Below are 15844 nucleotides of genomic sequence, written 5' to 3' on the forward strand. Positions count from 1 at the left end.
AAAACTTAAATATCTTACAAACAGTAGCCAATCAGTTGTTTTAATTGTCATATTTGAATTCAGCACATCAAAATACATAATAAATAGCACATTTTATCTCTGAAGCAGACGACGTCTCAAAAATTGTAGACCAGTGTTATATGTTCCCTGTCTCTGGTCTTTGACATGGTGGATTTATTCCTCCATCAAATAAAGGAGGATCAAGCAAAGTCACATAGATCAGAGGAAGCACTGTGGCAATTCACATATATTTGCCTGCATTGATTAGGGCTGACATTTAATTTCCATCACAAATTCAGGCATATCAGAGGTTTTCTCCACCAAGGAAGAGACATAGGCAACTTGGAATCTAGGCAATTTCAAAAACTGCGTTTAAAGCATTTTAAGGTACTATATCTGCCTCAACTTCCATAGCCAGGATTTGAGGGTTTAGAATCACATTCTTTTATTATTTACAAATATTTTTCTTTTTCCAGTTTTGTGAAAGATAGTCACAAACAACAGAGGAAACAAGGAAAGTGGCTTTTCACGAAAGGGCTGTCAACAGCTCTAAGTAAAGTGAAAAAAATATTTTTCTTCTAATCTTAGTTATAGTCAACTTAGGTATTACAAGCGACAATAATAGATCAAACATTTTTAGTTTGATATATAAATTGACAGTATGTGTATTCAATTCACAGTCCCTGTCCTAGCATAAATGTCTATGAGAAATCAATGCTTTGGAAGGTCTGATCATAGAAGAAGAAGTTGCTGGGAAATTGGGAAGCAGGAACACTTTCAATTCAAACAGAAGGATAGTAAAACAATAGAGGAACAATAATCTTATTCGCAAAGCACAGAATAAGCAGATAGTTCTAGAAAAACAAACATTCAGATCTGGAAGAGCAGCAAAAGCCAAATACCCATCCTGGCTGCCCACTGTAATGCCTGTACTACTAGTTTTCCGTAGAGTAATTTTAGGAGAAGGTAAATGGCTCAAAAGAGCTCCTGCTCCACATTGGTCTATGATCTGTGAATGTAACATTGCAATAGGACTTTTTTTTTTAAATCAACAAGGTAAAAATAGTTGTATCAGAGGAAGTGATTTAGAACTGACATTCATACCACCACCATAATGCTCATAAAAAGATATAATTGTTTGTTTTAGTCCACTTTTTAAAACTGCAAGATTTAGTTAATAACTCTTTAAAAAGCAACATGAATTCTCCACAATCATCATTTCAAGCAAACCACATTTCTACTTTACTAGTATTAGAGCAACATTCATTCTAACACGTATAACTAAGTACACCCGAATGAACAGCCTAGTGTACTGTGCTCTGTGCTTTCTTAAGAAACACCCAGAGATCGCGTCTCTCAAGACACCGTCTTCGAAGACGTGGAGAGAAGCTGGAAGTGTTGCATATATTCCATACATAGCATCCTGCTGGAGAGCGCACCATATCTCCTACCCTGTGCTTCAAGATGGAGGTGTGATTTCCAGATCAAGGAAGCATACCCGCATTAGCTCTGATCAAGCTAGCGTGCTAAAAATAGAAGTGTAGCAGTGGTAGCGTGAGGGTCTAGCTGCCCTGAGAACAATCCCATCTGAGATGCTAGGTACTTACTCGGGCAGCTAGCCCCTCCTCTTGCACATGCTGCTACAGCTACACTTCTACTTTTAGCACATAAGCTTGACCAGAGGTAGCCCAGATATGTCCCCTTGAGCTGGAAATTACACCTCTATCCCGAAGTGTAGACACACTGATAGTGACCAATTGCGGAGAAGGGTGAAGAGCAGTATAGAAAAAGCATAACGGACCCCATGTTCAGAACTGCAATAGCAAAATCGGCTCTCAAGATAAAAAAACTGGGCCAGAGGAAAGCAGAAACCTTTGTTCCGATGCACAGGTACTCTACTCCACTTAAATAGGGAGAAATTAAGGTAATTTCAGTAGCACAGAAAGAGAATATATGCTATAACATGACTGGCAATGTACAGCAAGTGCTGGGTCAACTAGACAAACATTTTGCATTTAAAATCAACACACAATATGATGAAATCAGGTAGCCATAACAATACACTTGAGTTTTCTAAAGTAATGACCCAAAATACTACAACTCACAATAGTTGCAATATGTAGTTTGGATCATTACTGAAGAATACCATAACTGACTACAATATTTTCCATGGAATTGAGAGCGACTTAATCAGCAGAATGCAAATAATAGTGTCTCCATGTATGTCAACCAAAAGGACAAACAAAAAAACCATCCCATACAGACACAAGCAGATATGAACAATATAACAATCATACTTTACATGTTCAAAGTACTTCACAATCATTAATTAATTAACCCTCATAATATTCCTGTGAGGTAGTAAAGAAACAAAGACAAACATATGAAGTGGCTTGCCCGTAGCCACCCATCCACAGAACCAGGAACTTCTAAAACTCAAACCCATGTTAATTTCTCAAGACCCTGCTCCCTCCTCAGAACGTTCAGTAAAGAATCATCAGGGCTAGAAGTATCCTCCAGTGAGTCACCTAGATTACAGCACTGCATCATGATTCAATGTAAAATGAAATATAAAGAACATGCCTTTCCCCAATGCACAGGATCTGGGCTCTCTACTCATTTGCAACAAACTGTAAAGCAGACAGACACATTATCTACAAGACTATCAACTCTTCAGTTATCTGAAAATATATCCTAAGAATTTACAAAATATTAAATTAAAAATAAATAAAACTTTACATCATATATGCAAAAAACAGACATTCAATCTTACTTCTCCATGCCTTAAAGGTGTAATGGCTCCTCTTGCTACCCCCATTCGAAAAAGGGTTTCCGTGGCCTGCGTATAAAAATAAAAAATTGTTATTTTGAAAAGACAATATAGTATAGTAATGATGACTATTATTGTTCAGCTATTACACTTATGACTAAAATGTAAGTCAAGTTTATTAACTGTTTTACTACTCAACCATTTAAATATGAATATTCAGAAAAAAATCCTACATGGTAACCTTCTTTCAAGGGATATCAAGCAAAAGAGATAGTCCAGAACACATCTTTAGGCTGAAATCCCTGCATATGTGCCATTTTATTTATGTCGTCAGGGTTTTCAAAGTTTTAGTAATATGAGTGTAAAGTAATGAAGAAGCTTTATAGTATCTGAGTCCTTATTAGCTCCTTGGTAGTAGTGACGTCACAAAATGGGGACTTACAGTAGGGAAGCCAAGGAGCACAATTTTGGGCCGAAGAAATGGTTACTCACCCTGTGCAGTAACTGTGGTTCTTTGAGATGTGTTCCCATATGGGAGCTCCACTCGAGATGCACTAGTGCTCCCCCATGCCCTTTGTCAGAGATTTCTCAAAGCAGTGTCCATTCATCCTGCACATGTGTGTTAATCTTTTGCCCTGTCCCATTGTCATATAGTGCTACGTGGTCGAACTGTCCGCAGTTCCTTCTCTATCATGAAGCCTAACGGCAGAAAACTCCAAAGCAGAGGGAAAAGAGGGCAGGTAGTTGAGCACCCATAGGGGCACATCTTGAAGAACCATACCTACTGCACAGAGTGAGTCACCATTTCTTCTTCCTCAAGTAGTGTCCTTATAGGTGCTTCATGCTAGATGACTACTGAGCAGTACCCGTTAAGGGGGCTTCAGACTTCAATCCAGTACAGCAGAAAGTATAGCTGAGCTGCACACTGTATCAGAGGTGGAGTTGTGAGTTATTGCATGGTATTCAGAGAATGTATGTATAGAAGCCCATGTAGTGGCTTTACAGATTTTGATGATCAGTATGTTTTTGAGGAAGACCGTGAAAGTGGCAATAGATCTTACAGAATGGATACATATGAGTAAGGGCAGCTCAGTGTTATGAGACTGGTAACAGGAGTTTAACCAGAGACTTACAGTTTTCAGACTGCATTGAGATTACCGACCCCTTTGATCTGTCTGCTATCGAGACGAATAACTTGTCGACCTTTCTGAAAGGTTTCTTTCTGTCTAGATAGAAGGCCAGAGCTCTCCCGACATTCGGGATATGCAACAGTGCATCCTGGGGATTCAGATGTGGTTTTGGATAGGAGATAGGCAAGTGAATGGGCTGATTGAGATGGAATTCAAAAGAGATCTTAGGTAAGAAGTTGGGGTGGAGCCAGAGCATGACTTTGTATTTAAAAAAAAAAAACACTGTGAAGGGGGGGAGGAGGATAGGCCATCAGGGTCCATATTTCACCAACCCCTTGCACCAACATGATGGCTATCAGCAATACTGTCTTCATTGATAATGCAACAATTAGCAAGTAGCCAGAGGTTCAACGGGTAGGCTTGTGAAGCATTTAAGAACCAGGTTGAGGTCCTATACTGGGGAAGGATGTTGGACCAGTAGATAGAAGTTCCCCAGCCTTCAGAGGAATCTTGCTGGTGTCGGGTTGGGTAAAGATGGAATAGCCCTCTATTGGGGGTTGAAAAGCCATGAGGGCCGCCAGGTGGATGATAGACCGCAGGTTTTCAGAGGCAAGGTGTAGTCTAATATATCTGGAAGCGATGTGGTCATTGGTGAAAGCAGTCTGCTGTCACACCAACTGGCAAAACGCAACCATTTTGAGAATACATGTAGCGAGTAAACTGTTTCCTGCTGTGTAATAACACTCTTTTTATATCCTCTGAGCAGGTTATCTCCATTATCATGAGCCATTGACTAACCATGCTTTAAGACAAAGCATCGCAAGATTGGGGTGAAAAATCTTCCTGCACTCTTGCAACAGGAGATACGGAGCAGTGCAGAGAGTGATCGGTGGGCATACAGACAGCTGTATCAAATAAGGATACAATGTTTGCCTGCGCCAGGTCAGGTCTATTAAAATGACCCTGGCTCTATCCTCCTTTATTTTGAACATAACTTTGGCTATTGGGGGTGGATGGGGGTGTCGGTGGGAAAGCATTAGTAGGGTCGACGACCACTGAAAGTGACAAGCATCCCCTAAGCATTGGTGACACAGAAGTGGGTGCATTTCTTGTTTGCCTCTGTGGCAAACAAATCTATCTGGGGGGTACCCCATTGGTGAAATATGTGATGTAATATGTTGGCATCTATTTCCCACTCGGGGTCTTGAAAGAAGTGTCTGCTGAGCACGTCCACAGTCACATTCTGAATGTCCGGAAGATAGGCAGCTGTGATAGTAATGTGATTCTGTATGCACCACTTCCAGAGTCTGATGGCCTCAGTGCAAAGGGAGAGGGATCTTACTTCTCCCTGGCTGTTGAAGTAAAACACTAACGATATATTGTCAGTCATTATATGTATGTGTTCGTCCTTGATTAGTCATAGGAATTGGAGACAGGTGGATCTGAAACTCTGAGCTCCAGGAGATTGATATGTAGCATCGTCTCTGGCAACATCCACTTGCCTTGGATCGTACTAGTATCTAGATGTGCGTCCCACCTTAGTAGAGAGGCATCCATCATTGCAATGACCATTGTGGGAGGACATGTGAATGGAACTCCTGGGCAGAAGTTGCGACAGTCCTTCCACCAGCTGAGGGATTGTTTCACGAAGATGGGTATGGAATGAAGCATATCTAGACTGTGTCTAGTAGATGAAAAATGGTTCTGAACCATCTTTGGAGGCAGCGCATTCAAAGACTGGCATGTTCCATCATGAAGGCGGTGGCCGCCATGTGCCCTAGTAATTGAATGCAGTTCCCGACCACGGTTTGTGGGCTGAGCTGAACCGTGTTTGCTATGTAGAAATGAGCCACAAACCTGTGCCAAGGAAGGTAGGCTTTCTCTGTTATTGAACTGAGATGTGTCCCCATAAACTCTAGGGTCTGTCCTAGGGCCAAGATGGATTTTACCCAATTGGCAGAAGAGGCCTGGGGCCTTGGAAATTGCCCAAGACATCAGCTCTAGGGAGCAGCCTGTTAGCAACCAATCATCCAGGTAAGGCAATACTAAAATACCTTTTCTGCAGAGCTGTGCTGCTACACCAATATGACCTTCTAAAAGGACCTCAAGGTGAATGATAGGCCAAAGGGGATGTGACAATGCGGTTCTGCGGAACCCATTTGAGGTTCAGGACAAATTGCTCAAACAGGGCAGTTACAGCCCAAGGCTGGGTTTTTTTCCACCTCTAAGGCAAACCAAACCAGCCAGACTAGGAGGACTTCGGTCTCACCTCACTGGCTAACCGCAAGTCTCACAAGCAATCTCCTTAGACACTCCAGTTTCCCAGTATTACTACCAGTGCCACTCGTTATGGGGACAAATGGTTATGAAAACCAATACCCCAGTAAAAGAAAAAGGTTCTCCTGATCCCAAAGGACCAAGCCCCAGACCCAGGTCAATATACAAATCAGATCTTACCCACAAATCACGCTGTTGCCAATCCTTTAGAATCTAAAATCTAAAGGTTTATCCATAAAAGGAAAAAGATAGAGATGAGAGTTAGAAATGGTTAAATGGAATCAATTACATACAGTAATGGCAAAGTTCTTGGTTCAGGCTTGCAGCAGCGATAGAATAAACTGCAGGTTCAAATCAAGTCTCTGGAATACATCCCCAGCTGGGATGGGTCCTCAGTCCTTTGTTCAAAGCTTCAGCTTGTAGCAAAGTTCCTCCAGAGGTATGAAGCAGGATTGAAGACAAGATGGAGATGAGGCATCAGCCTTATATAGTCTTTTCCAGGTGTAAGAACACCTCTTTGTTCTTACTGTGGAAAATTACAGCAAAATGGAGTCTGGAGTCACATGGGCAAGTTCCTGCATACTTTGCTGAGTCTCAAGGCATATTTGCCTTCTCTCAATGGGTCCATTGTATAGCTGATGGTCCTTAATGGGCCATCAAGCAGGCTAGGCAGAGCTAACACCAGTTTGTCTGGGATGTCACCCAGCAGCATAGCATAAGTTTGAAATACAGACAGTATAGAGCCAATATTCATAACTTCAACTACAAAATTGATACACACATATAGACAGCATAATCATAACCAGTAAACCAGAACCTTGTCTTAGACACCCCATTTGACCCCCTTTATACAAGATTTGCGTGCCACTACAGGACCTTGGGTGCAACAATGATCTATATGGTCCCAGATTATATCAATAACGTCACAGGGGAGCACACGATATTGGAATTGGTCCAGGCCAACAATAAAATGGAGGAATCATTTGTGGGATGGGTGGATAGTGATGTGGAAATATGCATGTTCAAGGTCAAGGGCTGAAAACCAATTTCCTTGCTCTAGTGAGGGAATTAAGGTAGTGAGTCACGATTTTGAATTTCTGCACGTTCACATAGGCGTTGAGTAGTCTCAGATCTAGGATGGCTCTCCAACCTCCACTCTTTTTGGTATCAGGAAGTAACCTGAATAAAATCCCTTCCCTCAGTGCTGCATGGGGACTGTTCTATAACTCCCAAGTGCAAAAGAGCACCTATTTCTTGATGAAGCATGCTCTCGTGAGAGGGGTCCCTGAAGCGGGACGAGGAAAGGAGGTTCATTGGTGGAAGTGAAGTAAAGTGGATTGTGTAACCTGTGGAGACGATCTCCAAGACCCATTTGTCTGTAGTGATCAAATCCCAGGCTCACTTGCAGTGTGAAGGTTGCCGGTGGAAGGAAGGCTGGTGAATTGATGCAATGGAAGAGGATGAGGACCAACACATCAAAATTGCAGCTTGGAGATAGACGGGTGAGAGACGGGAGGCTGAGAAGTGGATGGTTTCCTTCTCTGAAACCTCTGTCTTCTTTGGCATGGCTCATATGACCTCTAGGAGGGAAGGAATTCAATGGGCTGAGACACTTCAGTATCTGAGATTTGCTTAGCTTTCTCTTGAATGTAGGGGTGTAAATGCCAAGAGAATGCAAAGTCGCTCTAAAATCCTTCAGTGTTCATACAGACTCCTGTGTAGTATCTGTGAACAACTTAGATCCATCAAAATAAAGATCCTTAACCATGGTCTGAAGCTCCTTCAGGAAACCGGAGAGCTGGAACAAGGAGGCTCTTCCTATTACCATCACTATGGTGATTGAATGAGCGGCGGTGTCACCAGTGTCGAGGGAGGCTTGCAAGGTTGTCCTGGCCAGCAGTTGGCCCTCCTCAACAATTGCTTGAAACTGCTCCCTCTGTTCCACCAGTAGGTGGTCGATGAAGGAGGTTAATTTGAAGTAGTTGTCATGGCTATACCTTGCCATCAAAGCCTGATAATTGGTAGTGCTACTTTCTTCCTAGTAGATCAAAGCACTTGTGGTCTTTATCACGTTCATTCACTGCATCCACTATCAAAGAATTAGGTGAGGGATGGGAAAATAAAAACATTGAGTCCTTTGCTGGGACGTAACACTCCTTGTCTGCTCTTATCCATGTCAGTGGAATAGAAGCTGGAGTGTGCCAAAAGATCTTTGCTAAAAGAGCCTCATTGACAAGTAAGGCTACGTGGGCTGATAAAGGTGAGCGAAGGATATCGAGAAGCTTATAAGGAGACTCTGTAAACTCCTTGAGTGGAATCTGCAAGGAGTCTGCTATTCTCTTGATTATTTAAAATCATCTGCCAAGGAAGAGGTAGCAGGCATGACTACATCCAGAGATGAAGAGAAGATGTTGTCTGCAGACGAAACCTCTTCATCGGCTCTAGTCTCTTGCGCCTCAAAAGATTCCTCTTGAGGGTGAAATCTCCTGGGGGGAGCAGGTGATGCTGGTTATTCCTCTCTAGGAGTGGTAGCACTGGATGCTCTGAAGATTTGTTGGCAATAAGTCACCCAAGGGTTCCAATACAGCAAAGGAGGAGGCACCAAAGGGTGCTCATACCACCGAGGTATTGGTGGTAATTGTGGGCCATGAGCAGTGGCAACTTCACCAGAAGCCTCTGGGAAGGGACCTCTGAAGCAGTGAGGAGAGCAGCCCTGGACTAACTAGTGAGACTGAAGTGAGGTCCTCAACAGAATCTTCTTCCTCAAGTTCACTGAAGGACGGTGCAGTGCTGGGGAGATCTGAGATGCAATAACTGGTACCAGGCGAACCTCAAGTGATCAGGATGTCCTCGGTACCGAGAGAACATCGGAGCCTAGGAGCAGAGAATCGGGAGTCTCAGTTACAACCAGGTCTCAGGAAAAATGGAACTCTTGCAGTACCACAAGGAGCACTGGTACAAGGCTGACGACTCAAATAAAAGCAACTTGATTATAGAAAAAACTAACACAAACACTAGTGCTAACTATGAGCAAAGAGAATTAGAGTTGAGATCTCAAAAGAACAACTGCTAGAGCTCTGTCTCAGGCCGAGGCACTTGGGAAGGAACTAGGGGAGATTCATCTGTGCAGTGTTATATGACAATGGGACAGGGCACAAGGCTGATTAACATGCATGCACAGGTCGAACAGACACTGCTATGAGAAATCCTTGATCAAGGGCACAGGGGGTGCTAATGCATTTAGAGTGGAGCACCCGTAGGGATACTACTAGAAGAAGAATCTTTTTTTTTCTTTTCTTTTCTTTTTTTCTTAAGATTAGTTTTTGTTTGTGATGATTATCTCCTCCTTTGCCTAGTTAGTAGGGACAATTCACACACATATCTGAAATAACTGGAGCCTACCGACTTTTCAGAAAGTGAATGAACTGCATGGCGTTGCCTATGCACCTTATTAGAAGAGGAAAATCATGCAAGTGAAACATCTGTGGAAAAGTGTTTAGCACTGGTAAATATTTCTAGTCACGTGCCTCTGGGCTGGTGGATTTTGTAGAAAGAAAAGAAACACGAAGCACCTCACCAGTGTGACATGTTCTTACACTTATATCTGGGATGTGATCCGATATGAGAATAAATTTACTCCTTGCAAATGTGGACTCACACTTGAACATCATCTTCCATAATTTATTTGTTCTGAAATGAAGTATCCTGCCTTTCACATAATTTAGGGTAGTGGGCTTTTATTTAAACTGTCTATAATGAATGTAGGCTTTTCAATAGAAAATGGGTCTGTTCATGAACACAAAAAGTCTATGTTTAAGGGTAGATTATATATACACAGAGAGAGAGAGAGAGAGAGAGAGAAAGAAAGTTTAGCAAGCTACAGTTTAAAAAACAAAAACAGGGACAAACTATAAAATATATTCATAACACGAAAAGTAATTAAGCAAAAATGGTTAGTATCTCAGCTATATTTATTTCTAATTTGGTGACTTTACATAGTAATGCACAGTGATTGATACAGTAAGTAGCTCAATGCTGAAAGAACTACCAGATTTGCTGTTTTCTTACCGCTGTGTTTCAGGATATCCACTACACAAATTCAAGTAAAAGACAACAGTATCTCATAAGTTTGATGTACTTTTTTACATGGCATATATTCAGAATAATCTACTATTCCTCTTGTCTGCAGACGAAACCTCTATTATATATATATAATAGCTTAGTATATACATGTTTATTTTCATTTTATTTAAAGAAGCAGAAGTAGATCTATGGAAGAGCTTTCAATTGTGTTGTACTGTCTTTTCTCCTTGTAAATGAATGCAACAGCTCCAGAACACTGGACTTCAGAATTTATTAGCTCATTTCCACCCACAACAATCCATAGCAAATCCAAAATCTGATCATTCTTCTTCATCCTCTCAAAGAATAAAGGGGTGAGAGAACCCCACACAACCTTTTGTATGCCTCAGAATTGGTTTCTTTCATCAGCTCTTGCCACCAACATTTTTAAGGATGTTTCACTCAAATAGAGCATTCTGTCAATACAGCTAAGCTTCCTTTGTTTCTATTGAAAACCACTGGTGTGTGTGACTTCCCTTTCACCTCTGCTAGTATGAGCTCTCTTTTAATACACTTGTACTCACACAGCTAAGACCAGATGTCAAAGCCATGCAGAAACAAGGAGCAAATTCACAGCATTTGCAAATCTGGCACCATAGATTTCTTGATAGGAGCACCACTCTTCATGTGCTGAGTGTCACTAAGAAGATTAACGCTACTATCATAGTTTCCGACCCAGATAGGGGTGGGGGAAATGAGGCCACCTATAGCTATTCACTAATTGACAATGACATGGTCACTGAGATAATGATAGGGTTTTTTGCTATGTAAAACACCCAAAGAAGGCAATAAGAAGCTGTGTATTTAAAAGGGTAACAATTAGACAAAAGACAAAGATTGATAAATGTTTGAGAGTAAGGGGGTAGGTGTTCACACAATATATTAATTTTGTTAAATTAAAGTTAGTATCTCAGCCATTCAGTTCAGCTATGCAACAACTGTGTTTGGAGATTCTACAAGAGAGGTTCCCAAACATTTTACCTCGCCGCCCCTCCCCCCCACTCCTGTCCCTCTCCACCACTACCACCTCCCACTCCCCCACGGAGCCAGGGGTGGGCCTGCAACTCTGGGAAGGGGGGACGCAGACAGGGATAAGGGGTCAGAGGCTCAGGCCACAGCTGTGGGTGGGGCCGGGAGCGGAGCCTTGGCCAGGACCGACAGCCGGGGTCAGCAGATGGGGCCAGGGCCAGGAGCAGATGTGGGTGGCCCTCCCTCCTCATCCCTGTGTGGGCAGGCCTGGGCCCAGCCATGTCCCTCCCTCCGCCCCCCCCCCAAAAGTTCCTCTGTGCCCTCTTGGGGGGGGCATGCCCCACAGTTTGGGGACCTCTGTCCTATAATAACTGGATGTCTTAAATGAAAGGAAATAAACATTTCAAAACAAACCTTTCACTTCTCATTAAGTGATTTCATAATTCTTTACAAATTTTAAATATCACCACACTGACTCTGCAAAGCAGAAGTCAGAATTTATCAGGATACTAAAGTTACCATGCATCAACAACTTTGCCAAACTAAAAAACTTTTGGACTTACAGTTTCCGTAAGAACAACTTTGCCAAACTTTAAACATTTGGACTTACAGTTTCCATACAATATGTCTTCCTGAGGCTGCTTTTTTTAATTTATGTATTTATTTATTTATTAAATGTCAGCAACAACTGTTCAGCTGCTTCCAAGAACGATGTTAAGGAAAAATATGTTTTTTTCCATGTTAAAAAATTCTGGCAACTTTTTCTTTAAGAAACTCTAGCATCCCCATTCTTTGGAAGAGGGACTTGAATTTGGCAGCGGGTGGCCTTTTAAAAAAAATTAAATAAAAAATGTGACTTCTGCCATCCTCACGAAAAAACCACACAAATCTGGGTTTTGAAAAACTTAAGTTCACATATGCACAGTAGAGATTGCTAGAGCTTCGCTGCTTACGTTCCCAAATATTCCATCTGCACTGGGCATGCTCCAGGACAGTTCTGAGCAGAGCTTTCCCTTCCAATTGCAGTTCCTGGTTGCTCCAGGCCATGCCAGGACCAGGCACCAGAACTTAGAGCAGGGAGCTTGTCTCTCCTGTGCTCTCAATGCTTCCTTACTGCTGACACCCAGGTGGAAAGCTGTCTGAATAGCCTGCAGAAGGGACAAAAGTCTGGAAGGGAGAAGAGACCGAGACAGGAGCAGTGGGGGAATTGGGATTGGGAGTTGCCAGGGAGACTAGGAACAGCTAAGCAAGGAGCAGGTAACGGGAACTGAGATTGAGAGTTATAACAGAGAGACCGAGGCTGGAAGGTATGGGGACTATGAATTGTAGTGGACACTGGGACTGGCTGGCCAAGGAGACTGGGAATGTGCTACATGAGGAAATCGGACTCAGATGAAGAGTCAGTGGTGGGGAAGAGACAGGATTGGTTAGAAGGGAAATGGCAGAAGGGATAAAGCCTCAGGAAAAACAAGCAGAAGAGTGCACCCATTGAAGCATATTCATTTCTAGAGCCTGTAGTGGAACCCAAGATCTTTGAGTCCCACCATTTTTTTGCTGTGAGCAAATTTCTGTGAAACCCATCGGCAAAGTGTCCCAACCACCTCTTGTGCTGGTCCACACACAAGATGATAACCTACTACTGCTATCTGTTACAAACTCAAATGGCAAAGGTCAGTGCAGTATATCTAAAGGTACCAAACCTGCTAATGAACCATGCGGTTGTCACTGTGATGCAACAAGATGTAATTTGTTTATTTTCAGTTGGCTTTTTTAAAAACCTAATAAATTACATATCAAAATCTACATTGAAAGAACATTATTAAGGCTGCAAAGTCAAGTGCTCAAAAGTTAGGAAACCCCCCTTCTGCTTTTGCATTATGATAGTGTCTTTAATTATAGGATCACAGTCACATTTCCATAAAACCCATTCATCATTCAGTACACACGATGGACCTGCTCTGGAGATGAGTCAGGGTTGTGTACTGAATGAGAGTTGTCTACAGGACCCTTGCCTCATTCGTTGCAGAAGTTGGAAGGTCTGTAGTGAATGAGGCAGGAGATGACAGGAAGAGAAATTACGGTCTCATGCTTTGTCATAACTATAAAGGGAAGGGTAATAGCTGTCCTGTGTACAGTACTATAAATCCCTCCTGGCCAGAGACTCCAAAATCCTTTTCCCTGTAAAGGGTTAAGAAGCTCAGGTAACCTGGCTGGCATCTGACCTAAAGGACCAATAAGGGGACAAGATACTTTCAAATCTTGGGGGGGGAAGGCTTTTGTTTGTGTTCTTTGTTTGGGAGTGTGTTCGTTCTCGGGGACTGAGAGGGACCAGACATCAATCCAGGTTCTCCACATCTTTCTAAGCAAGTCTCTCCTATTTCAAACTTGTAAGTAAATAGCCAGGCAAGGCGTGTTAGTTTTCCTTTGTTTTTCTCAACTTGTAAATGTACCTTTTACTAGAGTGTTTATCTTTGTTTGCTGTACTTTGAACCTGAGACTAGAGGGGAGTCCTCTGAGCTCTTTAAGTTTGATTACCCTGTAAGGTTAATTTCCATACTGATTTTACAAAGATGATTTTTACCTTTTTCTTTAATTAAAAACCTTCTTTTTAAGAACCTGATTGATTTTTCCTTGTTTTAGATCCAAAGGGGTTTTGGATCTTGATTCACCAGGAGTTGGTGGGAGGAAGGAGGGGAGATGGTTAATTTCTCCCTGTTGTAGATCCCAGGGGGGGTTGGAACTGATTCACCAGGAGTTGGTGGGAGGAAGGAAGGGAATGGTTAATTTCTCCTTGTTTTAAGATCCAAGGGGTTTTGGATTTGTTTTCACCAGGGATTTGGTGAGGGTTTTTCAAGGCTTCCCAGGGAGGGAATCCATTGATGGTGGCAGCCGAACCAGAGCTAAGCTGGTAGTTAAGCTTAGAAGTTTTTCACGCAGGCCCCTACATTTGTACCCTAAAGTTCAAAGTGGGGATCTCAGTCCTGACATGCTTAAACCTTGGGAACTGAATTTTATCCCTGCCCCTGCCACAGAATTCCTATATGATGCTAGGCAAGTCATTTAACCCAGCCTTTCACAGATGGTCACTAATTCTGTGTTCCTCATTTTCTGGGTGCCTGACTTGATTCACTGTCAATAGGAGCTGTGCTTTGAACATATAATATGCTACACAATGCTATGTATTCTGAAAAATCAGGAATTAGGTGTCTCAATTTGCGCACCCAAAATTATGGATATTTTTGACCTTAATCTCTCTCAGCCTCAATTCCCATGTGTTCCCACTATTAACATATACTATGACCTCTTCCACAATACAGGCCACAAAAATTCACCCAGTAATTCCTACAGTGAAGAGAATTATTCCTCCATAGTATATAAATGTTCACTGTTGGGACGAGTAATTTGTGGCTGCAACAGAGTATGTCTTTTAGAAAGGAATATATTTCAGAAAACTTCTCAATATAAATAAAATATTGATACCAAAAATATTTTTAATAGTTTCTGACAAAGCTGTCAGCAGGTGGACAATAGAAAACTCCTTATTCTTCAATCCTCTATCAATCTATGTTTTCTTTTCTATAAAGTTTTAAGTTACCAAACAATTTTTAAGATCAGGAAAATAAATGCTTATAAATGTCAGGAGCTATAATTTTCTAATTTTTCTGTAATTTCCCCCAAAGAAAGAAATCTTATTACTCTGCATAATAGCTTGGAAAATCACAATATACCACAATTCCATACATGTCCAAGTTGAGACAGGTAGATCTGTGAGTTGTCAGCACAGAGATGGTAGTTGAATTTGTGTTTGCAGATAAGATTACCCAGACATAAGATATATAAGGGACAAGAGAAGGGGACCAAAGGCAGAGCTCTATGGAACCCCCACAAAACGTTGGAAAGAAGATGAGGAGGATCCTTTGAAGGACATACTGAAAGAACAATTGGAAAGGAAGGAGAAGAACCAGGAAAGGAGAGTCACAGAAACCAATGCTAGAACAAGGTTTTCAGAAGAGAAGAGAAGAGAAGAGAAGAGAAGAGAACCACAACCACCGCCATCACAGCAGAAGAGAGAAAGAGGAAGAATGGAAATCCCATGTGCTTTCTGGTATACTCCAGGATGAAGGAGTAAACACAGAGGCCACATTCAGGTAATCATTTCTTTTATATGTGGGATCCGCCATACTGAAACAGATCAGTGATCCATTTATTACTGGAACTTATCTGCTTCAGAAAAAAATTACGTAACTATGCAATACTACATGATAGGTGAGGTTTCTTTGTGACCCATGCTGGTGATTAGTCTATGGTGAGATTCATACTGATTGACAGCCCCTGTAAATTTTTATCCTAGATAGTATATTTGCAAATGCTGCTCCTATTCATATGAGTACTTAATTTTTAATCTCTCCCCCAAATCAGAAGAAAGAGAAAAGGATCAGTCATTATCCTCTAACATTTCAATAGATTAAACTACTACAATATGTAGTAATTTTTCCCTAGTTAAAAAAGCTTATTGGCTTGTCTGCCATTTTAACTAGGAAAAAATGAATTATTGATCAATAATGTTTGAAGATAG

The 15844-nt window shown here is 41.7% G+C and overlaps 1 protein-coding gene across 3 annotated transcripts in view; it reads right to left on the reverse strand.

The window, feature by feature from the left end:
* TMEM135 (transmembrane protein 135) overlaps window positions 1–15844 on the reverse strand; it is a 346732-nt gene that overhangs the window by 205351 nt on the left and 125537 nt on the right. For all 3 annotated transcript variants that reach the window (XM_034758994.1, XM_034758995.1, XM_034758996.1), the window contains one exon: window positions 2774–2839. In XM_034758994.1, coding sequence (XP_034614885.1) covers window positions 2774–2839 — 66 coding nt within the window. The remainder of the gene's footprint in view (window positions 1–2773; window positions 2840–15844) is intronic.

Source organism: Trachemys scripta, chromosome 1 (genome assembly GCF_013100865.1).
Source record: "Trachemys scripta elegans isolate TJP31775 chromosome 1, CAS_Tse_1.0, whole genome shotgun sequence".
In the NCBI taxonomy this organism is placed as follows: Eukaryota; Metazoa; Chordata; order Testudines; family Emydidae; genus Trachemys; species Trachemys scripta.